At 37.5% G+C, this 23,392-nt stretch overlaps 1 protein-coding gene across 2 annotated transcripts; it reads left to right on the forward strand.

The window, feature by feature from the left end:
- Positions 1 to 1,635: 1,635 nt before the first annotated feature.
- Positions 1,636 to 23,257, forward strand: LOC135691812 (uncharacterized). 2 transcript variants are annotated; one of them, XM_089112088.1, is made up of 40 exons: positions 1,636 to 2,026; positions 2,180 to 2,323; positions 4,757 to 4,941; positions 5,304 to 5,391; positions 5,607 to 5,732; positions 5,968 to 6,031; positions 6,255 to 6,353; positions 6,723 to 6,829; positions 7,371 to 7,509; positions 7,656 to 7,924; positions 8,321 to 8,491; positions 8,670 to 8,970; positions 9,173 to 9,228; positions 9,344 to 9,549; positions 9,991 to 10,248; positions 11,135 to 11,216; positions 11,735 to 11,794; positions 12,095 to 12,208; positions 12,515 to 12,595; positions 12,987 to 13,115; positions 13,499 to 13,708; positions 14,101 to 14,181; positions 14,422 to 14,486; positions 14,606 to 14,696; positions 14,929 to 14,985; positions 15,132 to 15,218; positions 15,677 to 15,843; positions 16,217 to 16,295; positions 16,553 to 16,612; positions 16,980 to 17,362; positions 17,732 to 17,864; positions 18,076 to 18,213; positions 18,488 to 18,566; positions 19,047 to 19,287; positions 19,493 to 19,814; positions 20,158 to 20,358; positions 20,647 to 20,817; positions 21,104 to 21,304; positions 21,516 to 21,674; positions 22,845 to 23,257. In XM_089112088.1, exons 1-40 carry the CDS (start codon positions 1,817 to 1,819, stop codon positions 22,902 to 22,904), a joined length of 5,874 nt encoding a protein of 1,957 aa, XP_088968214.1. In that variant the 5' UTR covers positions 1,636 to 1,816; the 3' UTR covers positions 22,905 to 23,257. The 2 variants fall into 2 exon arrangements, with proteins under 2 accessions (XP_088968214.1, XP_065065861.2); XM_065209789.2 differs by lacking the exon at positions 11,135 to 11,216 and adding an exon at positions 11,254 to 11,335.
- The last annotated feature ends 135 nt before the right edge of the window (positions 23,258 to 23,392 follow it).

The following is a 23,392-nucleotide window of genomic DNA, read 5'->3' on the forward strand; positions in this document are numbered from 1 at the left end:
TCACTTAATATTGCATTCAATTCGATCTTTATATGTTTGACTGCACTTGGAGTTTTTAAATAAAGGGACACTTGGAAATCAGCCCGGGTGAAGGGCAACCCTCTTTACATTAAAAAAGATGAAAAAGATAAAAAGGTGTCAAATTCTATGATCCACGTTTAGCTAACATGAAGATGTAAAATTGACACCGTTGACTCAAGTCCAATGATAAACTGACTATTTATAGATATCTGCTAGGCCTATCACAGGAACTTCATTGGAAGCAAACGCCATTAATTTACAAAGTTATGAGTAATCAAACTGTGCTAAAATTGATTCTCAATATTCTCTTTTGATTGTGCTTTAATCCAAAATAACCCTAGCAAATAATAAAATCGTAAAACACGATCCATGGCCTTCCTATATTTTCCAGCACTCGCCATTTTCACTATGCCATTCTGGATTGTAAATGTTAGAAATTCCTTGCGATCTATGGCTGTTTCTGGAGATTAAAGCTGTTTAGGAACGCTAAGTTGATGTTTACAAGGTGATGGCCAACACTGATTAGCCGGTTCCTACTGCGTTCCTTGAAAAAGAGATCTCAATGAAAAGAGCATATTGCTTAGAACAACTGATGACCTTATTTGGTATGCATAGGCAGTTTTGCAGAAAGTATTTTGAAACAATCAAGCCAGGCTGAAATAATGATTGAAAACTGTCTCAGCCTTGATCTTTTATTCGTTTTATTTTTCTGTGACTTTAACTAGAAGCGATATAACAATCCTGACCCTCTGCAACTAATAGTAAAAATTTGCTGTAAAAATGCAATACAGGTTATTGCAATGGAGAAGTGATGGTGATTCCTAGGGATAAAACGCTTTGCTTTCAATGGCTAAGGACCCAGAGTGTTTGACTTCAACAACCCTTTTCATAACAATGCATATTGTTGTTCTTCAATTGAACTAAAGATCAAGTAATAATCCTATTATGTCCTTCTTTGTTTTACTGTGTTGGAAGCGAAATTCCGCCGCCGAGCAGCAAGTCTGGAAAAAGTCTCATAAAAACTGAATCAACGGTAACTCAAGGCGAAAAACCATTTTGTCTCAAATGTACGTTGGTAAACTTCGGTTCGACGACCTTTACTCGACTCTACCTATGTTTCTAAAACTTCCATAGACAGCAAATGTTGACTCCTAGCTCAAAAGAGCCTTTTGAGAAAAGCTTATTGAAGGCCCTATACAAATATGCTCAAGCTCTTTGTCCTATTGTCTCTTATCCCCTGATTGTTTCTAAGCGCGAAATGATTGCTCTTTGGGGATTCCATATGTGTTGGGAAACGCGTCCGGCCCTCCATTTTCTCAAATATTGTTTGAATTTTCCAGGTCTGTGTTGTCGATATTTGAACACTATAAGCTCCAACGTCTTCGCAAAGACTTGCTAGTTCTTTCAAGAGCTATATTTTAGCAATCTTACTCTGTTTCTCTGGAAAAGTGGAAGCCAAACTGGCAATTTTGGCACCTTATGGCTTCATGTTCTTCAGCAAGGCAATCGCCCTGCCCATCATCGAATGGGATGGCGTGTTCTGATTGGTCGAATGTTCTAATAGGCGGAGTTCTATTCATATTCTAAGTAACTGTTGTAGAATCATAATATAAAATAATTGAGGATACTCAAGGGAGGTGGTTGCTCATTTGATCGGTGCTCAGGGCTGTCCTCTCCTGTGTTGATCGGTTCTTAGGGCAAGCCAAGCTTACTTGTGTTGTGTTTAGGAAGCTTGAGCAAAAAGGGAGAGAAATCAAAGGCTAGAAATCTAATTGTTGTTGCAAACTAAGCAACTATGGATACGAAAGACGGTGCAGATTTCGAGGGAATGCAATACTTGCGGCAATCGCAAGCACAACAGCTGCAAGACCAAACTAAAACTTTCGATGCAAAGAAATGGATTTGGATTCCAGAACAAGAAAAGAAGGGAATTGAAGGCTTTATTCCTGCCGTAGTCAAATCGACCACCGGGGAGAAATGCGAAGTTGAGACTCAGGATGGAAAGGTAGAGGACATGTCCTTTTTTTAATCTTAAACATATATTCAAGAATAATTCAAGCTAAATTCACCATGTCTAAGAAGTATTCGTTGATTGCCATACTATGGACCTTTTAAAAGTAAAGTTCTACAGTTAAGCTAATTCAATCTACCGTTTCAGAGCTATACTGTCAAGAAAGATGACATCCAACAAATGAATCCCCCAAAATTCGAAAAGACAGAAGATATGGCAGCACTGACCTATCTAAACGAAGCTAGCGTCTTGTACAACTTGAAGGCCAGATATACAGCTGCAATGATCTACGTAAGTGTTTTATCGATGTAAAAAATTGTCTCTTAAGAAAGCAACAATTATCTAAATTACCGTCGAAGTTTTCTGCTTCAAATTCGTAACAGTATTATATGAATTTTAGGCTTCGGGTGAACCACTTTGAAGACTTGTAACATTCACCAGACTATTTAAAGTTTCCAAAATATTTACCTTGGTAGTTATTTTGGAGGCATTGTACTTGATTGTTTGTTTACAAATAATGCGAGTTATTGTACAGCCAGCCACTTTTCATGGATATCAATAGAAACAATTGAAAACGTATACTTCTAGGCATAAGGTTCGTCTTCTCAAAATAAAGGTTAAGTGTGTGTCTTATCATCTGTTCCTTAAATGTATGGCCCCAGGAGCTATGTTCATCTGTAATTGCCGCAATAACATACAAAATCTAAGGGTTATCATGTATATAACATTAAATTAGATTTTATGTATATGGGGCTATAAAACTGCCCCCACAAAGATGCTCCTTTTTTAATGCTTCACCGAAAAGGCCTGCTTTCAAAAGACAGGGGCGAACAGAGGAAAGATTTGCCACGCCCATTGGCTCAATGAGGCTAGCATTTTCCAGACCATTGCTTAGGAGGTAATTGTTCATGCAAAGCGGGGTATCGAAATTGTTATGAATCTGCATGCCAAATGTCATTGATTTTGCTATCTACTCGCTTTTGATCATTGCATTGATGCCAGGGTAGAAATTTATTTAAAAAGACCAAGCTGAAAACGATAAAAACGAAACAGGTGTGAGATGCGAGGAGACCTAAAATCTTGAAGGGGAGACCGCCGGCAGTTCTATTCACCAAAGAACGCTTTGGTGCGTTTAAACGGATTTGAAGATTACGCCCTGATATTTTCAAATTATGTCCTATTTCAAAAGAGTTGTGTTCTCAAGATCTCCTAATAGGGAAGCGAAGAGCTTGCACTCATGCAGAGAATTCGTCCATGCAAAAACGTTACAAGAAGAATGGTAGCAAAACATCTGGAGTTTTATTGTTCTCTTTAAAACAAGATGGGATTGCATCTCGGACCGAATCCTAGTTGTTGTAACGAATTCCCGTTAGCAAGAAAACAAAATCGTTATCAGTTCATTTCAATGTTTTCTGTTTGGAGAATAATTGATATTAACGATGCATTGTTTGAAATACATCAAGGTTGTTCAATGAGACAAAGAGCAGTGATAGCATTTGGTAATTTGAAATCAATAGTCTGCAGAAATAGCATCTTATGGATACTCTGGAAGATAACCAAATTAGGCTGGTACCCATTTGTGAAGCGAATTTGTCACTCGAGCGATTTTTGGTTCTTTATATAGTTCTTTGTATAAGCATAATTTGAAAATGTATTCAAAACCGAGCAGATGGATATCCGCTACCCCCTTGGCGCCGCAACTGGGCGTGGTAACATCATAAAAATCTTAAAACAGGGTTCAAGGTTTATGAATACTAAGTTGTGTCTGCATCAAAGCAGTCTTGGGGATGTTTTTTAAGAACCATGTGAGAGTTTGCGTTTGGCGAGCAGTTCCAAACTACAGCACAACAAACTCCTGCTGTTTTAAGTACACTACAGTGTATACTCACATTTATAATCTTTACAAATCTACAAATTCCTTAATCGTCAGTTTATTCATATTTTCTACCCAACTTGACCTTTGATTAACCCTGAAAGCTGAAGCCAATTCTGTAGAAGAATTTTAGTCCGTCCTTGTTTAGTAACAAACAAATATACTGAATGAGATTTAATTCACTGAACAAGGAATTAAAGAAAGCGCGTTGGCTTAAAGCCTCCGGTCCAAGCCAGTGTTTGTTCTCGTTCGTTTTATACTGTTGTTCCACTAAACCCAAAGCCAGATCAAGTTTGTTTCTGCAATAAATCCACCGCAGGTTTGAGCCATGAGGGCGCCTTTTACCAGTTTTTTTATGAAAGGAATTCTTCTCATTCAGGATAATTTGAATCGCCATGTCGAAAAATTGTCACAGATTGGTGGAAATGAACTCATCATAAACACAACAGCAGAGCTTTCATATTTCTTTAGCAAAAGTATGGAACCTGATTCGGACAGAGACCGCCTATTGCACTTCAAAACTAGTGGGAGGGGGGGGGGGGGGTGATAAAAGTTTGGCTATTTATTATCATTTACAACAGATCTGAATAATTTGCAATCAGAGCTTAAATTTCCCCATTGAATTAAGTTGAACCTTTTTGAAAATTTCGTAGGCCATTGCCCCCTTTCTTCCCCTTAAGCAGCCACCTTTTGGGAAGAACCCCAAACGGACCTTTGGTCTAGTGTTACTATTATAATCAAGAACATTTGATGTCGAATCGTTGTTATCTGCTAAAAACGTTAGACGGTTGTTGTCTGCTAATCTAAGCACCAGCCTGCCATAAACTTTTCATTGCTGCTCTCTTCAATAGACATACTCCGGCCTTTTCTGCGTAACAATCAACCCGTACAGAAGGCTGCCAATCTACACAGATGACGTCATCAACTACTACAGAGGCAAGAGAAGGGCTGAAGTGCCACCACACGTTTTCGCCATTGTTGACAACGCCTATCAAGACATGTTGATTGACCACGAAAACCAGTCGCTTTTGATCACGTAAGTAATTTTATATCATTTGGCATCACGGCTGTAGCTATGAGGGCGTGGGTTGTGACAATCCTTTTGTTCCAATAGCGATAGGCTTCTTGCCTACTGAGGGAGGGGGGAGGGGTCTTGGACGACAAATCTTTAAACATATAAACAATTAAGCAACAGCTACACTTATAAATGACCCTATAAAAATAATTCTTTGTTCTTAAAACCTTATTGAGTTACGAGGTAATAACTGAAACATGGCCTGGGTTAGTGTGCTTTTAAGCTCTGTTTTAAGGTTCAAATATTCTAGTGTTTTTCTTAAATTCAGGAATTCAAAATGTACAGAGTTACTTTTAAGAGTTACTTTCCTTTCCAATTTTCAGAGGAGAGTCTGGTGCAGGAAAGACTGAAAACACCAAAAAGGTCATCCAGTACCTCGCAAAAGTCGCCGGTGTTGAAAAGAAATCAAAGGTAACGTCCTCTTTCATTTTGAACGCCATCTTTACATTTTCGCATTTTTAGTTGCAAAAAATGTGAATTTGTCTCTTGCATCTATTTTAATGCCGCTTTGGCATGTACGTAAACCATGCATCTTCTTTGCAATTTGCAGAGCAGTATATCTTAATGGTGCTGTGAAAGATTTTTCTTTGCAAAATCAGATGTGCACTTTCATTTAAATCTTGTAGGAAGAGCCTGCCGAAAAGAAGAATATGATGGGTGGAACTTTGGATGAACAAGTAGTTGAAGCTAACCCTATCCTGGAAGCATATGGTAACGCAAAAACCATCAGGAACAACAACTCTTCTCGATTTGTAAGCTTTACGACTTTTATCAATTATGCTATTTTAACTTTTTTAATATATCATTTATCACTACAATATTGATTTCTTTTCTTTGATTGTGTATTTTCATCTATTGATGTTCACTAAAGAATTAAAGCTTTGTCGTTGAGACCTATTATGCATTGATCGATTATTTGAATTTCGATGTCTTCTAGTTTCAATTAAAACTGTGCTGACGAAATGTCTTTTTTAAATCCTAATTCAGGGTAAATTTATCCGTTGCCACTTCAGTCAGACTGGTAAATTGGCCGGTGCTGATATCGAGTCATGTGAGTTTTTGCCTCATGGTCATTTTATTATGCTCAAATGTTCCATTTGTTTTGGAGCCATTTGTCATCTTATAACAGACTCTTAATATATTTCTGCCAGTGAAATTTTATGTTAATACCTGTAAGAAATCTTTGTAATTCGCGGCTTGGTCTGTAGCATTTTATCTTATATTTAAACGATATATATGTGTATTTTATTTAAATCATCAATTGCCTCTTGTAGACTTGCTCGAGAAGTCACGTGTTGTGCATCAGATGTCCAATGAAAGGAACTACCACATTTTCTACCAACTTCTTTATGCCTCATCAAATGAATATCAAGGTATTGCATTTAACCCTTAACATTCTTTCTACAGTAAAAATATCCTTTTTATCTTCACTGTTTCACTATATTACAGCTTCATTTCTTCGTTAATCTTATACGCTTATTTTTTACGTATCACCTCATACCATTCAATAATTGATTTAAGATTGGTTGGTCATGATTACTAACTAGGTTTATTAACCCTGTAGAATGTCACTTAAGTCTTCCTCCGGCCAGAGTTATGTACCATCTCAGTGAAACTTTTCGCATATTCTAGATGGCAATTTGTTCATGGTAAAGCAAATCCCGTTGTTCTGTGGATTTTTTTCATTTTTAATTAACTTCCTACTATGATTATCCTAAACTTGGAAATCTGTTTTATTTTAGAAAAGCTTCTGTTGCCCTCAAGAGAGGCCAAAGAGTACAACTTCCTTGTTAAAGGTTGCTACCATGTTGATGGCATTGATGATCACGAAGAGTTCCAATATACAGAGGTAGATAAGCCTTAACTACCATACTTCCCAAAACTACTACTCTTCTTTATGAATAAATATTGATTGGCACTTTTTTCCGGCCAGTGGTGTTTTGAGCAAATGATTTGATAAAATCCTGTATGTTATAAGACAAACGTGATCTTATTATATTCTAAGAATAAATTTTAAGTGTGTTTCTAGTTATTGTTTTTTTCAACTCGATATTGGTATGAAGTTGCCTAAATATGACTATTGCTTGATTCTGTCAAAACTCGTTACCATTGGCAATATGCATAACTGGTAATAGCATGTTTAGGGAGATGGTGGTGATGTCTAGCTCATCTCGGTTGTCTTTATCTGTTGCTGTGATCTAATCCCATGACGGCCAAGCTTTAAACCCTGCTATCGAAACCAGCTAAGAACCCCATTCGAAAGTATGTGTATCGTATCAAAGTTTGGTTTTTAAAAGTTGTCCCGTAGTCGGTCTTGTCCCGTAAAAATTGTCCCGTAGAAAGTTTGAAATTGGATGTTGGAACCTTAATTATCAATACCTCTTTTTCAGAACGCTGCCAGAGTCTTGGGTTTCAATGAAGAAGAGAAATTGAGTATGTACAAAATCTGTACTGCCATTCTTCATATGAGTAACATCAAGTTGAAGCAAAGGCCAAGAGAAGAGCAAGCTGAGGTTGCCGATCCCGCTGGTAAAAATCTACCTGTTAATTTTTCATATAGCAAAATTTACCATGCTTTTGTTTCAGCGTAAGGATTCGTCTTTCTTAAGATATGTGTATTTTATCGTTAGATGTACCACTTTAACATATAACGACCATTAACCTTCCTTTAACAGATGGTGAAAAAGTAGGGTTCTTGCTTGGAATCCCAGTGACTGAGTTCCACAAAGGCCTGACAAAACCAAAGGTAAAAGTCGGAACCGAAATGGTGCACAAAGGCCAGAACATGGACCAAGTAACCTATGCCATAGCCGCATTGTCTAAAGCCATGTACGAAAGGATGTTCTGGTGGTTGGTCGCACGTGTCAACAAAGCCTTGGACACAAAGGAAAGGAGATCATACTTCATCGGTGTGCTCGATATTGCAGGATTCGAGATTTTCGACGTAAGCAGCTTCAACTTTTACTGTCATTTGATGCAATCTATATCACTCTAGTGTACACTGAGATACTTAAATGTGTGCAGCAATGTCACTGGTAAAGCAATTTCAGAAGCCTCTTGTTAATTCTTATTGCATTGTCAAAGCGAAAATGTCCTATGTAATGGATTTTTACTACTTCTAATAACTATAACTTTGTACCTTTTCTCTAGCGCGTAATTGCTTTTTCACTTTAGTATACTGGCATTTCTTCCATTTACAAGCATTTGGTTAATGTTCTAACCTATGTTCTTATAAATGTTTATAGAAGCAACCAAGCAGGTTTTTTCTGTCATCTAGAATAACACGAGTCACGCTTTGAAATCTAGAATGAAACGGAAATTTGTATTTTTCCTTCAATAGTACAACACCTTCGAACAATTGTGCATCAACTTGACAAATGAGAAATTGCAGCAGTTTTTCAACCATCACATGTTCGTCCTTGAGCAAGAAGAATACAAGAAAGAAGGAATTGAATGGGAATTCATTGATTTTGGTCTTGATCTGGAAGGTACAATTGCCTTGATTGAGAAGGTGAGAAACACTTTCACGAATATAACAGTATTATAATGTGTTACATATTAAACAGATTGAATTCTCCCAATTAGTTCCCTTTATTGGGTATTGACTACAGAATTCTGCCACATTGAGCAGCTTTGTTATATACGTAATGTGCGTTATCTAACTGCTTTATTGTTATCACTTTCTTTAGCCAATGGGAATTTTCGCCATTCTTGAGGAGGAATGCATCGTCCCAAAAGCAACTGACGAGACCTTCCTTGCCAAGCTCCACAAGACCCACGATGGCAAGCATCCAAGTTACGGAAAGCCAAGCGTCAAAGAAAAGGCGAAGGCTGACTTTTTGTTGCATCATTACGCCGGCTCCGTCCCATACAGTGTCAAGAACTGGCTCCAGAAGAACAAGGATCCCATCAATGAAACTTGCGCAGCACTGTATGCCAAGGCTACCAATGCACTACTGGCTCAAATTTTCCAAGATTACAACCCAGATGGTAGGTTCTTAGCTAACCTCCCTGTGCTGACTAATTAAGCTATTCGTTGTTAGAGATATCCTATACATCTACATTTTTTACAGTTTTGTTTTTATGTGATAAATGGACGTTATTTTCTAGCCACTTCAAATCATCAACTTAGATACTGAACACTGTTTTGGTATAAAAAAGTTATAGATTTGACTGAATCGTCTTTTTTTAGTTACTGGCGGAAGGCGTAAGGGATCTGCTTTCCAAACTGTCAGCAGCAGGCACAAGGTATGTTTTCTATCTTTGATATCTTTCGGATCTTCCTTTTATTTCAAATATCTACATGAAAACACGTTTCCTTGTGTTAATGTTGTTTTCGATCTGTGTCTATTAAATTTTTCAGGAACAACTGCACAATCTATTGACAACTTTGGGCCACACGTACCCACATTTCGTACGTTGCATTATCCCCAATGAGCAGAAGAAACCAGGTCTAATTGAAGCCCACCTTGTATTGCACCAGCTTAGATGTAACGGTGTGCTTGAGGGTATTCGTATTTGCCGTAAAGGTTTCCCAAGCAGAATGTTGTTCCAGGACTTCAGAATGAGGTAAGTTTCTTACTTAGACAGGCAAAAGTGGTTCCTATTTGCAACGATCAACCGTTTAACATCCAATGCCCAGAAAGAGTGGCGATAACACGGCCAATGAACGGAGGAAGGTCATTTAAAACAAAATGATTTCGTGTATCACACCCAAGCTATGAACTGTCTTTATTGTTCTTTTGAGGGAGGTGCTGAATGTGCTGGTGCATTGGCCAGATTAATGCTAAACTCTTTCTGGCCCTAAACTCTTTCTTCCTCGAAATTATATGACTTTAACTGGCATAGCCTGTTCACCCATAAAAATGGAAATTGTTCATCTGAAATTCAGAAGTGTTTATCTGAATTTTTGATTCAAATACCGTTCAAATTCCCCAATTCCCCCCGTTATTTCAGCTTTAATAAAGTCTGTTTTGGCTTTGATAGAAAAAACTTTTGCTAACTTCATAGGTACAAGATTTTGGCTCCAAACGCCATCCCAGCTGGTTTCATTGACGGTAAGGTCGCTGCCGAGAAACTTATCGAATCCTTGCAACTTGAACAATCCGAGTACAGAGTCGGTGCAACTAAAGTCTTCTTCAAGGCAGGTATTGTTGGTGAGCTTGAGGACATGCGTGACGAACGGCTGTCTAAGATCATTGCTCAATTCCAGGCCTACTGCAAAGGTTTTCTTATGCGCAAAGAGTACAAGAAGATGTGCGATCAGAGGTACCGTTTACTTTTAAACACATGTTCAAGTCCCGTTTATTTTGATGCTATAGTTCACTACTATGAAGACTTATGTTCGACTGTTCGATTATATTTGGTCCTATTCTAAAGTGCCCTTTCCAACTAATTATTTCTACGCCCATCTTTATACTCTATAGTTGACAAAGCTACTTATCGTACTGAGCCTAATCTCAAAGAGTTATCCTCTTATCCAACTTCCCTTTCGCCTTTTATTTAACAGAATGAAAATATGAATTTGCTTTATAATACATCCATATGCATTTCCTTCAAAGTGTGTAACTTTGGCGTGATTGTAAATATGCAGGGGGATTCTGAGGAATCACTCAGTGCTTTCATAAAGCAACGCAAAAAGACAAGTTTTGAAATTTTCGTCTAAAAATGTAAATGTTTTTAGGGCAAGGCCTCTTACAGTTAGCAAGTTAGAAGCATAAGATAGATATTGTCGTATGACATTCTTTAACATGCCGTCATCAAGTCAGTTCTAATGAAATAGGAAGGGCATCTGGACCTCTTAATGAGCTTAGTACAACCACTAAAAACATGATGAACTTTTGATTCTGTTTATAACTATATGAATAGACGAGGCACGTCTTGGTTAACTGTTTAACATTAACTGAACTTATGCAGCTCAATTAAATGGACCTGAAAGAAGGAGCTTAAATTTTGTAATCCATTATGGAAATTGACTTATTGTCACAATAAAGCCAGTGTAAGGCGTCTTAGAACGTCTCAGGCATTGTAGAACTTCTAATTTTCCTCGCAGTTGGAATGAAGCCTTGTTTACATCCCTCAACACCAAAAACTTCTTTCGCAATTCATACAATGTTTACATTTAATATGAACATGCGTACAATTATCTTCTTAGAATTGGAATCGCTGTTATTCAGCGAAATGTCAGGAAATTCCTGTCTTTGAAAGACTGGTCTTGGTGGCAAATCTTTAACCGAGTAAGTGCTTAATGTCTAATTTTCATCCCATCCGCAGAATGGGTCTTGCTGTTATTCAACGAAATGTGCGCAAATTCCTTTTCTTGAGAAACTGGTCTTGGTGGACGTTGTTCAATAAAGTAAGTTCTGCGTGCACTGTGTGCTGAGTGATCCCTGCAATGCACTGGAGTGTCTGCTGCGTGTCTTTCGCGTGCTCTGCGTGTGTCATGCGTGTATCTTGTGTTTTTACCAAACTTGGGACGTACTTTCAAAGATGGTCAGGGCAATTCCTCTTCTTGCTTACTAAAGGGTCAGCTTTCCCCGACTGCAAATTAGGAAACTCCGTAAGCATAACGTTATAGAAGTGCATGGTGCCATTTCGCGTTATGCGAACGCTTCCATTGGAAAGGCAGCTTGCACACATAAAGGGAATAAAGAAATGGCCGTTTAGTTTGCTATCCCTTGTCCAATAGCGTGATTACGAACTGAAGCATGTTGACCATGTTATTGAAAGTTTAACATTTTTATTGTGACTACAGGTGAAGCCATTGCTGAATGTTGCACGTGCAGAAGAGGAAATGAAAGAGAGGGAAGAAGAGGTAAGATCAGGTCTTATACTAACTCTGGATTCTCTACCTGCTAAGATTCTCCGCGGAAGTACAATAAAGTTTTTGACTTATACTTATGTTGGCCTACAAATAATCACTTTTTTGTTAATACAAGAAATCTTCTGTAATTTGAATGCATGTATCGTATCAGTTTCGACAAGGAAAAATATTTCCATTGTATTTTGTATTTTCATATGATGCGGCCTAAAGTTCTGGAATAGAATATTCATCCTCCTATGATATGACAGGAAGTTTTCGAAAATTCGTTCTAAATCACATTTGCTGTTTTAGCTTAAAAAAGCCATGGAAAAGGCCGAAAAGGAGGAGAAAGAAAGAAAAGAATTGCAAGAGAAACTCACAGAGACAATGGAGGAGAAGACAAAACTGTTCGAAGATTTGCAAAAGGTAAGCACATGGTTGGGCTTTATATGCTTTAAAGACCGTTTATATATACCACCAGAGATTGTCCAAAAAAGGAGACGTATCCTGATATAAGCATAAGCTGTTAAATTTGATAGAGTTACAAATTCAATGTGATTTCTAGGATTGCGTTTAGTTTGTGAAAGTTGTAAAACTAGAAAATCTATCACAAGAATTCAATAGTAAGGAATGTTTCACTGCCTATGTTAACAGAATAATATAATTTTGGACTGGTGATACTTCTTGATTTTCTTCTGTTGTTGATATTCATTGATCGTTTTAATTTTCTAGGAATCCGAGAGACTTGTTAGTGCTGAAGAGAGGATCATGGTTTTGCAAGTTGACAGAGACAAGCTTGAGACCCAGCTTACCGTATGTCAATCAAATTGTTGATTTTGAGATATGTACCCCTAAGGTTGAAACCACTATGGGCAAAATTATCTAAGTTTGTGACATTCAGGTTTATATATCAGAAGAGAAATTAGAGAGTTTCATTTCAATAGAAAACGATGAAATAGGTCCTTCGTGCTGCGAATCATACAGATGCCACGAAAAGATTTTGCAACGTACTGCATCACTTTTCATTCGACGCTCTTCAGCTCATGAAACATCCGATTATGACTAAGAGATGATTCGACACCAACTGACCGTTGGTTGTGACCAATCTAAGGCAGAACACTTTGCTTATTTTGCTTGCTAGCAAAGTTTTTTCTGAGGCTTTGTTAATGTGTGTTAACGGCGTTTGCATTTTTTGCCTTTAAAGGAAGCACTGGAGCGCTTGGAAGATGAAGAGGGCGCTACCTCACGTCTCGAAGAAGACAAGAAATCACTTGAGACTCTACGAGACGAATTGCAAGACAAGATTGAAGAAAATACTCAATCTATTGCTAAGGTTTCTTTACTATTTGTCTTTTAGGAAAGAGTGGGTGGGAAGTTGATCTTCTTTTAAGGACAAACATTTAAAGTTGGTATACTTTAAGGCTAAAAGCAATTTCACCAACGTTAAATTAAAAAATCCTTTCAAAAGCTAAGTTTTCCCATCCCATATAATTTATCGATTTACCTTCTTTTATCGTATTCCTTCCTATGCTAAAAGTTTTAATTTATACTAACTTTAACTACGAGCTTACAAGATCTAGGAATATTTCCTTATCGCCTGTCGATAGACTGTAATATGCCTTTGATCACACGCCGATGAACATCGTCAAATCATGCCAAAGAAATACACTCGGGTGAATTGAATTATTTTGAAAATTGGTATTGTTCTTTTGTTAGCTCGAAAAAGAGAAGGCTAACCGCGACAAACAGATTGAAACACTGACCGAAGACCTAAGTAGGCAGGACGAAGCTGTTGCAAAGCTTAGCAAAGAAAAGAAGAACCTGGAAGATTCTCTTTCAGAGCAGATCAATGCAACTCAGAGTGCAGAAGATAAATGCAATCATTTGACAAAGACAAAGAAGAAGTTGGAAGAAAATGTGGCCGATGTAAGCTTGCTTCTAAACACTAAGCTCGTTTTCTGCTTTGACTTCTTTTTGCTTGTTTCAAATGTTATCAGAACCAGTAAAGATCGTCTGTCAAAATTTAGAGTTGAAGTCAAACAAGATATGAAGTTCATTCAAGTTTTCCTTGCTTGATTAGAAATGGTGATTTTAGATTTTTGTCAGCAAAAGCAAATGTGATGATAATTAGCAATCCAATTTGTTGTCAACATTATAATCAAATTTGTTCTTAATAGCGGCGTGAAAACGTATAAAATGAAACGATGTTTTTAATGCCAACGTTGTCTAAGCCTTTGCGTTTATGCTGCTTCCGTTGTGATACAATTTACCTATTTGATCTTCACAATGTCACTTATTCATTTTTTTCACTCACTTAGCTCGAAATAAGCTTACAGAAGGAGAAAGACGCCAGGAGTAAAGTTGATAAGGAGAAGAGAAAGGTGGAAGGAGATTTGAAGGTGAGTTCTTCCAGGAATTGTATAACTATTATGCGAAATGAATGGGGTTGAAAACTTTGTTAATCAAAGATAGATAGCGACCCTGTTGTAAGCTTTTAACAAAAATTCTTCACCTTCTACAATATAATTAGCCGAAAATAATGTTTACGATATTGAATTTTCGTGGCTACTGACAATGAAAACAGATTGTCTTGATTTTATATCATCTGGTATGGTAATATGGCTTTTTTCTTCTTTCAGAGCACCCAGGAAACTTTGTCGGAAACCCTCCAGGCCAAACGCGAAGTAGAAGACAAGCTTTCAAAGTAAGTGTAATATTTTTGGTTTTTATTTTTATAGAAATATGTTGCCTATAACAAGCCAATGTTGTCCTCTACCGAAATTTTGATGAATAATTGACGAATGATGAATAATCACTCTCTAGGCGAGACAAGACCATTAATGAAATGACCGCGGCAACTGAACAAGATCAGCGAACAATCAGCAATCATGCAAAGAAGATCCAAGAGCTTTTGGTAATTCAACACGGCCTTCTACTCTGCTTTCACCATCTTTCTTCAAACTGATTTCTTTTCCGCTCAACTATGGCTTTTTCAAATATCTTTTATCTACAAAGCAATACTATTTCCTTCTCGATGATAGTCAGATGATGCTAAAGTAGAATAAATGGCTTTATGAAACCTTCTTCTGTCCCAATTCCGCAACGATTTCGTACATAGTTTTAATGAATAATGTTTTGGTTTTTAGCGTCGCATCGAAGAACTCGAGGAAGAGCTTGAAAACGAACGCAAGGCTCGACAGAAGGTACGTCGTCAAAGAATACCATCTATTATATTACGTCATTAGATTATATCACCGATATTTGATGTCTAAGCTGCCTATGTGTAGTTTTCTTTTATAAAGTATTCTTAGATCCTTCATTTATATAAAGTTTTTATTTATTTGTATAGGCCGAAAGAGCTCGTGCTGAGCTTGAAGCTGAATTGGAGAGCTTGAGAGACAGACTTGAGGAGCAAGGTGGAGCCACAACAGCTCAGGTACGCTGCCTTTATGATTTCTAAGATAGTTGCATGGAAGAGAAAAGGACACATATTTTTGCTCACCTTTGAATGTTTGAATCGGAATCCTATTTGTTATGATAAATTGTATGTGGAGAATGTAAATTATGAAAACTGAACTGAACTGAACTGTTATAGATTTTGAAAAAAGGGCTTTTAATAGTCCAATTGCTACTTTTCTTGGCTTTGTAAATAGAAAGATGTTATCATTCCAGGCGTGGCATTTAGTTCAATACGTGACTCTTTATTAAAATATCTAGGCGTCATTGTTTACAATGTACCAATTTATGAATCTACTATTTGCAGAAAGCAGAGGCTAAACAACTTTTGCGGTTTATTTCATGGTATAATGGAATAAAATTTCATAATAGTCTCATACCAAAGATTATTCAGTTTATCGATTAATTTACTTACTGTCCATTTCTTTCTATTCGTAGGTCGAGCTTAACAAGAAGCGCGAACAAGAGATCTCCAAAATGAGAAAGGACATGGAAGATGCAAACCAGGCCTCAGAGCAAGTCTTGCAACAGACCCGCCAGAAGCTGAATGCACAAATCCAAGAAGCCCAGGATGAGCTCGATCAATTCAAGAAGGCCAAGGCCAAGTATGAGATCGTCTTTTGATGATGTTTGATGTAGCAAACTCGCAGATATTTCTCAACGGCGATGAGACGCAAGCTCAAATATTGGCTCAAATAACAAGATTCGTTTGAAACATCCAAAGAAATGCATTTAGTACCAAAAATTTCTGTGGGATTTATTTTCGGTGAAGCAGGGCAACCGAAAACTAATCGGACATATAATCTAGTCGGCTTTTCGGACAAATAATTAAAAATTGATGCTCATCGAAATATCAGATCATCTGTCATGTTTTTCTCCTTTTCGTTCTCATAACAGCGATAAACCTTTCAGCTGTTAATTAAACCTTTCTTAATTAAATCTTCTTTATTAAGCATTATTTACAATTCTTGCATATAGGACTGACAAAGAAAAGAGCACATTGCAGGCTGATTACGATGATCTGGTCAACCAGTTCGAAACATTGAAGAAACAAAAGGTCAGATCTTGTTGCAACCATTTTTTATTTTTAACTGTAATTTTTTTTATCGCCTTTCAACAGCTTGCATTTAGCAATCAAGACTTGTAATGGTGTTGCTATTAGGACATCAGAGAAACTTTAGTAATAAGTCTCTGTCTAGCCTTATATTTGACAACAAAAGTATGATGTTTAGCAAAGATTTCATTATTACCTACACCAGATTTTTATTCCTTTTTTTGATAGGCATATTCATACTTTGCTTTTATGTTTGATAGGCAAACTCAGACAGAAACAACAAGGCTTTGGAAGAGCAGCTGAACGAAACCAAGGCTAAGGTGAGATACATCATATGCGCTCTGTTTCTTGTCCCTATCTTGTGACCTGACGTAATAAAGTTGTAAATTCAATTGGCAAAAAAGAGTAAGTTTACATTTCAAAGATACTAGACAGATAATTATTTTAGTTTCAAAGTGTTTCAAAATGAGCTTTTTCTTACTTTTTGCAGATAAATAGATATTTTTCACTTTTACCTCAGTGTATTTCAACAAAGTTACTCGACGCAAAATGATATTTTTTAGATAAGTTAGCTTACTTGAGTACTTGTGAGTCCTTTTTTTCGTTGGGCGTGATATTTTAACACGGTTAAGTTTGATTTGTTAAGTTTGATATACATGTTACATAAAGCAATCCCGTTTTTCACAGCTCTCAAACACCGAAGGCAGCGTTTCTGACTTAGAATCAATGAAAACAAGGATGTCATCTGAGTCAACCAACTTGAACGCCCAGATTGAAGAGCTTGAGCACCAAATCGGCATGCTCCAGAAGAACAACAAGACCCTGGACAACAGCTTGAATGAAATGAAGCAAGCGTACGAGGACGAGCTTCGTGGCAAGCAAGACGCCCAGCATAAATGCCAGCAAGCTTTGGCCGAGATTGAACAGCTCAATGAGAATCTTGAGGAGGAGCAAAACGTCAGAAGTGCTCTGCAATCAAAACTGTCTAAGGCTGCCAGCGAGGCCCAGCAGTGGCGCGGCAAATACGAAACCGAGGGTGCCAACCGCGTTGAGGAACTTGAAGATTCCAAGTAAGTAACTAAAAAAAGAGGTTTTCTATGAACCACGTGGAAATTCTAGAAAATTGCCTTAATGCAATTTCTTACAACATTTCATAAGAAAATGTTGTTGAGATAAACATAAAATCACATAAAGCTTGGAATTCTAAACAAATGTGACATATCCCTTTTTATGTAAGAGTTTTCTCAAACTTCAGTTGATCTGCGAAACCAATCTTTTCCAATGATGATAGTATTGCAATGGCGATCTGCAATACGTGACGATCTGCAAAGAAATATGTCCATGGTCAATCCTATTGCTACTGCGAGTCAAGGCAATTTATTAAATTGAAAATATTTTCTGGCCGTATTTTTTTGAGAATTGTTTCTTGTCTTATCAAGGAAAAAGCTCACTGCCAAGGTACAAGAGATGGAAGAGGCTCTTCAAGCTGCCGAGCTCAAGGCCCAATCAATGGAGAAAGCCAAGAACAGGATGAATGGCGAGCTAGAAGATCTCAACATTGACTTGGAGAAGGTAAAACTGCTGCTTTGTTTTAACAAATCTTAGATTATTCAAAAGCTTGAAAAAATGCTCTACCTTCGTAATTTAAAAAAGCAATTTTATCGTAAATAGTATGATCATTTCCTGCGTCTTTATGCTTAATGATAATTCTTAATTCTCATTACATTATTTTCTGAGTAACGTCAAAAATAATTTTCACCTTTAACATCCCTATTTTCGATAGGCTCAAGCTCAAGCATCAAGTTTGGAGAAAAAGCAGAAGAAGGTCGACCAACAGATCAACGAATGGAAGAACAAGTGCGAAGAAATCCAACTTGACCTCGACAACGCGCAACGCGAATCACGCTCGTACTCCACTGAGGTAATGCCTGCTTTGTCGTTGTAAATTGTGTGACTTTAACATGGCTGCGACTAACAGGCAATCTATGAAATTTCAATTCTTGACTACTTGGATATTTTCAATCAAGAGCATATTTGCTGTACATATAGAGTTTCTTTCATGAAGTTTGAGGGTTATAATAATTGACATTTGAGTATCTGCTTATTTTTTATTTCAGTGCTGTTAAAAATGCTGCAAAGTTTTAATTTCGATCGCTTCATTCATCTTAACCATTTTGTTTCTTTGTGCAATCCAGCTTCTAAAGATGAGAACATCTCACGACGAAGCCATTGACAGGATGGAGGCGCTCAAGAAGGAAAACAAGAACTTGCAAGGTATTTGTCAAAGAGTTTGTTTCAACCTGCCCCTTGAAAAGTTGCTTTGTTGCTATTTGCATTATAATATAGCTTGATAATGAGATGTTCACCTTAGAACACTAGACTAAAGGTTCTAATTGCGCTCTTCTGACTTAGCAAAGGCTTTCATTGATGAAAGTCGCGAGCTTTTCACAATTCCAGTCTTCAAATTCAGCGGATGTAACAAAAAAATTGCAAAAGAGGAACAGATCAGTCTCTTTGAACGCTTAACAACATTGCCTCGTTGTTCGAAAACACTCCTTTCTGATACAAGATAAAAATAAAAAAGCAAAGAGAGCTGGTTTTTGGAGAATAGCCGTTTAAGCTTTTGCCAAGTTGTGTAGATATCATCAATGAAACAGACACTTCACAACAAAGAAAATGTATGGGATTATTGTGCGCGAATGATATTTTTGTAATTTTGACATCGTGAGCTGTAGCAATATGACTTTCTTGCAGATGAAATTCGCAGCATCACTTCTCAGCTGTCTGAAGGTGGAAAGAGCTCTCACGAGTACGAAAAGATGAGGAAGAAGTACGAAATGGAAAAGGAAGAACTCTCAATTGCGTTGGAAGAAGCCGAAGCTGCTCTTGAGCAGGAAGAAGGCAAGGTGCTGAAAGCACAACTTGAATTGACCCAGGTCAGGCAATCCAACGAGCGCAAGCTTGCCGAGAAGGACGATGAAATTGAGAACTTGAGGTAAGATGGTTGTTATTAAAAAGTTATCATGAAGAACTGATGTTAATGCCAGCCTTTTTCTCTAGCATTATTCTAGCCTTAGAAAACTGTGAGATATAAGTTTTTGTTGTAAGCGGTATCAATCGATACTGGTTCCCCTATAAAGGAGATTTACCTACTAGTTCTCTAGGATTGTTTCACTGATACATCTTAATGCAATCTACAGAAAGAACCACCAACGGCAGATTGACAGCGTACAGCAAGCCTTGGATGCAGAACAGAAGTCGAAAGCTGAGCATGCAAGACAGAAGAAGAAGGCTGAAGTTGACTTGGCCGAGCTCGAATCTCAGATTGACACATCGAACAGAGTCAATGCTGACCAGTCCAAGACCATCAAGAAGTTGCAGCAACAGATGAAGGAATTGCAATCAATGCTTGAGGATGAGCAACGGGCAAGAGATGACGGCCGTGACGTCACTGCTCGCTCGGAGAGACGTTGCAATGACTTGCAGCAAGAACTCGACGAGCTCAAGATGGCATATGAACAGGTAATCCTGCGATTTTTTCGAAGATTAGAAAATTGTATTGGTCAGAATCTTTGTTAGTAAAATCTTCGTAAAAGAGATATTTTAACACGAAGTTTTGTTCGAAAGTGAAATTTTTAAGTTTGTACTAAATATTCAACAAAGCAATAATTTGGAATCCTCTATTCTCTAAGATTTTTTTAGCCTATCTATTCGATATAAATGTAAAGAAAGTAATAATTCTCTCGATGCAATTTTAAGAGCTGCAGAATCTCTTCTTAATTGATTTTATCTTAAATGCACCTACTGTTCATTTTTTGATAAACAAATTGGGCCTTGTTAAAGTGTTAATTTTCTTTGGCGATAGATTGAGCGTGCAAGGAAATTGGCTGAGAACGAACGCAACGACAACAACGATAGGGTGCATGAATTGGCACAACAAATCCAAGTATTGCAGAATTCGAAAAGAAAGGTTGAAGGTGACTTGCACTCTGTTCAAGAAGAGATCGAAGAATTGGAGAACGAGGCAAGAGCAGCTGAGGACAGAGCAAACAAAGCTTTGGCTGAGGTAAAAGAATTAGAATGGTGTTTATGATTTAGCAACGTGGGAAATCAAAAAAATGTGGAAATTCGCTCTTTAGGCCTCGCCGTTGATTTGTAGCGTTTGCAATGGCACAAATCATCTGTTTCGATTGTCACAATGCATTGGTATCTTGTAGACAAATTTGTTTCACTTCTTGCTTTAGAACCCAATTCCACACAAGCATACTAATTAATTATTATCCGATTTCTACACGGAGTTTTGTGGACATTTCATAATAATACCTATATTCTAAGCACATGATTTTTACACAAGGTTGCAAGAATGCAAGCAGAGTTGGCTGCAGCACAAGACTCAGCATCCAGTGCCGAAAAGGGCAAATCGAACTTCGAGAAGCAGTTGCGTGACATGCAAGGACGACTTGAAGAGGCCGAGGCAGCTGGAGGCAAAAACTTGAAAGCCCAGATAAGAAAATTGGAACAACGTGTATGTATTCAATTTGTTTTTTTCGAATCAAGATTTGGATACCCGTCTTTGATAGTCAGTAATAGTTTCCAGTTCATAAGATCGAGCTATTGATATCTTTCATCATGGCTTTTAACATCAATGTCAAAACCTTCCATCATAATGTCAAACCTTTCATCTTAGCCTTTAACTCTAACTTCAATTCTTTCATAGAAGCTCGCAGATAACTACCAAACATCCAACAGTATTTTCCTACCAAAAATATTAAAATATTTTCTGTTTTTTGAAAGATATTTTTGTATTTTAGTGCCGCGATCTTGAAGCAAGCTTGGACGACGAGTCTCGAAAGAGTGCCGAAACAATTAAGAACCAACGCCGATCCGAAAAGAAGTACAAAGATTTGCAATTCCAGATGGAAGAGGATCACAAGAACGCAGAGCGTGCCCAAGAACAGGTTGACAAACTGAATGCAAGACTGAAGAAGATGAAATCACAGCTCGATGAAGCGGTATGTTCTGTACATCGGCATACGGCGACTGATGCTGATCAAGTTGCTAATGTTGACTGTTCTATTGAAATACCAACGATGAAATATTGTTTTACGTCTTTGCAACAAAGTTCATACCATATTGTCTTTCATACCTAGCTAAAGTTAAGTTTTTTATATTTACGCGTACAGAGTAATAATTACAAATGGCAACTTCTTTTGTCATCTGTAGGAGTCTTCAGCACAGCAGAATCTTGCCAAGTTCAAGAAGGCTCAAATGGAGTCTGAGGATGCAGAGGAACGGGCAGAGGCAGCCGAGCAAGCGCTCCAGAAAGCACGGGCACGTGCTAGAACTGGCGCAAGCTCAGGAGCAGCAACCGGACTTAGAACGGTAAGAAATCAGCATCAATAGTTTAGCACCAGCAGACTAGTATAGAGCAAAAATGAGGGCATTTTCAAGTTAAAAGTTGTTTAAACATTTCATAAATCATCTTTGTTCTTATTACTAACAACTTGACAATTAACCTTCTTTAGATGGATATCAACTTCCATATCAATATCTTCCACCAAAGAATTTACCAAACTGACGTCTTTTTGTTACAAGAATATTTTGTAAAACCCTAGGTTTTGCTTTTGCGGTGTTTGCATCTATTGTTATTGCCACCTTAAATGTAGCGATCTTAAACAGCGTATTGCAGATAAAAATTGTAGAAAGGTATTTAAAAATTTGGTTGTTGGCTTAGTGTCAGTAGTGATGGATAGTTCTTGGACGAGTTTATAAACACATTACTTTTTATCAGTGTCATATTGCGTTGTGTTTACCACAGAGACCGTTAATGAGACTTGTAAGTCCTGCTGACTAGTTTCTTCGTTCTAATAGTACTTTCAGAATTGGCGGGACTATTACCCATCATACTATAATAGAAGCTACAACTACAATCCGGCACCGATGTCAAGGTCACCGGAAAGTAGTCCAAGAGACTCGGATCGCTCAGAAGTCCGTCCCTTAGCGGAGTCGACTAGACTGGATACGTCAACAGACTTGAGTAGATCGTGATTGGTAGAGAGACACGGGAGAATGGAGTTAGTTTGTAGTCATGTTTAGTTAGTTTTAGACGCAGTTCAGTGTTTCTTTTTCATGAGATTTTATTTGAAAGCATGATTTACTGCCGATTTGGACAATTAATAGCCAGATCTATTTGAATAATCTGGATTCACTTCTAGGAATAAATCAAATGCTTGTCAGTTGTAGCTGGAATGCAAGATGTTTGCTAGTAAAACTGTTATGATAGTATCTCTTGTATCTAGTTTTTTCAAATTATTTGTTGAGTTTATTTTACATCTAGTTCTTTTAGTATATTTTCGTCGGATACAGCTCTTTTTTGTGTGTGAAAAGGCTGTGAATCGTGTCTTCATTTGTACAAAGTTTATTACTGAATATCTGTTCTACGAAACTATAAAGTTAGAATTATATTGTCGTTTCATGTACCTTGAGATATTGTAGTATTTCAGACATCTTGGCCAATGCATTTGTTAAATTCTTTTGATGTGTTAATTGCAGGGAAGCCGAGCCCCAAGTGGAGCCAGGACACCAAGAACACGTGGCGGAGCTGAAGAATAAATACAAGCAAAACTGCAATGAACAATAAAATAAACGTTAGGACCCCGAATTCCAAAAAAATAAGGACGACGATATTTATTCAAATCCTCTACCTCATCGCTCTTGGTAGCTAGGATAAATGCTCTTTTAAAACAAACTGTCTGGTGTTAATTGTAGAATATTTCATCTCTCGTTACGAAGTTAGCATCTCAGCATTTTTAGTACTTTTATGATTTTTTAGTCTAACTGCGTGTATAAAGTTCAAGAATCATTCATCGATAGCAATTTTTCTATACAATCTACCTGTAATAATTTTTGATCAATTTCAATTTTCTATGATTGCTTTACCATATTAAACTACTCGAGTTCGTTTATATTGTACTTCTCTGTGTATTGTCATACTGCAATGAGTAGTTTATAATCGTCAACGTATTTGGTAGCTTGCGCCGCAGACCCAATCCTCCAAAGAGTCTGCGGCGCAGGCTACGTATTTGGTCTTTATGCAAAAA

The sequence above is a fragment of the Rhopilema esculentum genome, chromosome 13, assembly GCF_057945365.1.
Source record: "Rhopilema esculentum isolate cy_ngs chromosome 13, ASM5794536v1, whole genome shotgun sequence".
NCBI classification, from domain to species: domain Eukaryota; kingdom Metazoa; phylum Cnidaria; class Scyphozoa; order Rhizostomeae; family Rhizostomatidae; genus Rhopilema; species Rhopilema esculentum.